Source organism: Crocodylus porosus, unplaced genomic scaffold (genome assembly GCF_001723895.1).
Source record: "Crocodylus porosus isolate Cpor-Errol unplaced genomic scaffold, CroPor_comp1, whole genome shotgun sequence".
Classification (NCBI taxonomy): domain Eukaryota; kingdom Metazoa; phylum Chordata; order Crocodylia; family Crocodylidae; genus Crocodylus; species Crocodylus porosus.
The window spans coordinates 70,238,017-70,239,730 of record NW_017728918.1 but is presented as its reverse complement, the minus strand read 5'-3'; the positions used below and the strand labels follow the sequence as shown (position 1 = coordinate 70,239,730).

The 1,714-nt window shown below is 57.6% G+C and overlaps 1 protein-coding gene across 3 annotated transcripts in view; it reads left to right on the top strand.

Annotated features, from left to right (window-relative positions):
• The first annotated feature begins 6 nt into the window (after positions 1–6).
• The window catches only part of RNGTT (RNA guanylyltransferase and 5'-phosphatase), a 375,566-nt gene continuing 373,858 nt past the window's right edge, over positions 7–1,714 (top strand). For all 3 annotated transcript variants that reach the window (XM_019537737.1, XM_019537735.1, XM_019537734.1), the window contains exon 1: positions 7–172. In XM_019537737.1, the coding sequence (XP_019393282.1) occupies positions 109–172 (64 nt within the window). In that variant the 5' untranslated portion in view covers positions 7–108. The remainder of the gene's footprint in view (positions 173–1,714) is intronic.

Below are 1,714 nucleotides of genomic sequence, written 5' to 3'. Positions count from 1 at the left end.
GGCGGGCCGGCGGCGGGCGCTGCGGAGTCGGGGCTGAATGAAACGGCGGTGGGCGCGGGCCGCGGAGCGCTGGGAGCCGCCGGGGCCGGGGCAGGGGGCGGCGCCGCCATGGCCTTCTGCAAGATCCCGCCGCGCTGGCTACACTGCCCCCGGCGGGGGCAGCCGGTGGCAGGTGAGCGGGGCGCGCAGGGCCAGCCCGGGCCGGGGGCTCCGGGGTCCGGCGGCGTGTCCCGCCTGTGCCGCGGGAGCGGAGAAAGACGAGCTGCCCAGTGTGGGGTGCTCCGCCCTGCCGGGTGCCCCGGCCGCAGGCCCTCGGGCTCGGCAGTCGGGTACGTCTGGGGTCAGCACCACCTCCTCCTTTGCTCTGTCCTGGGCACGTGCCCCTTGGCCTCCCGTCCCTTCTCTTCCCTGGGCCTCCTGGGGCCTGTTTCTCAACCCCTTGCTCCTCAGCACCCCACACACTTGTGTGTACGGCTCAGCACCTAGTCTCTGCAGGCCAGGTGGACCTGGTGGCTAGGTCCTGTCCCTGTGTCTGGCTGGCTGTTTCTGGCCTGATGGTAATCAAGGGCAGAAATTGCTGCCCCCCACTCCCCTGGTTTCTAGCCTCCAGTAGTGACCTGGGTCATGTGTGACAAGTTTATGTTCCGCACCAGGAGCAAATGTGTGTTGGACCAGGCAGAGCTGGGAAGCGTCCCTGCCAGCAGCCTGGAGAAGTGGATTTGGTACTCAGTATACATCTTGTATACTTAATTCCATCGCTGTATTATAACGTAACACATTAAATAACACTATCATCTAGTATATCTATTTTTGTTTTTAAAGTGGAGTGCTGTTAAATTCCGAAAGGTTACATAGGGGCCCCTTGAATTTATAAATGTTGAGAACTGCTGCTCTAGAGTGAACACCAGCGCAAATGTATTTGTTTAGTTTTTTCACATTGTACTATGACTACTTTCTTTAGATCCTTGTGGCTCAAGAGACCTACCAATCTCTTCTGCCAGATTTCTGTTTGGCATCAGAAACCTCTCAAAACTTGTCACTCAGCTTTGTTGGTTTACTTACACTCTGATTCTCAGTTTGTACAAAATGTGTGTGCCTCATAGATGCTTTTATTTTGAGGTACCCAGACCACTTCTAAGGATGTTAGAGGTGCACCATTGGTCCAATGTCGGATCAGCACTGATATAAAGAAATTTTTCTGTATCGGAAATTGTCCTAGTGTGGCTGATAACTTGTCCGGTAAATGCCAATGCATACACACAGCCGCAGCTCAGCACGTAGGCAGTGAGCAGCAGAGTCACCAGCATGAAGAGCTGCATGCAGCTAGTAAATCTGGTGTGGTGGAAAGGGAAGGAGCATGGGGGCGGGGCAGATCAAGGCACCCCTGGTGAGGGAGTCCCTTGTGTTGGCCCCTGTGGGGTTGTGGCAGGGGCTGTCCAGCTGGGGTAGGTACGGGGTGCAGGAAGGGGGGTGGGATGTGCAGCTCACATTGCTGTGTGGCTTGTCTGGTGCTCATCTGGTAGCTCCCACCACTGCTGCCGCTCATCCGGGAGGGCACAGGGAGGCAGGATGTGTGCCCCTGGACCTGCATGGGGCAGGGTGGGTTGGGACCAGGCTTTTCCCAGCTGAGCAGATGCAAGGGCATATCTCCCCCCCCCCCCAAATGGTGTCCTGGAGAAGCAGTGGGAACAGTGGCCGGAGCTGCCAGATGAGC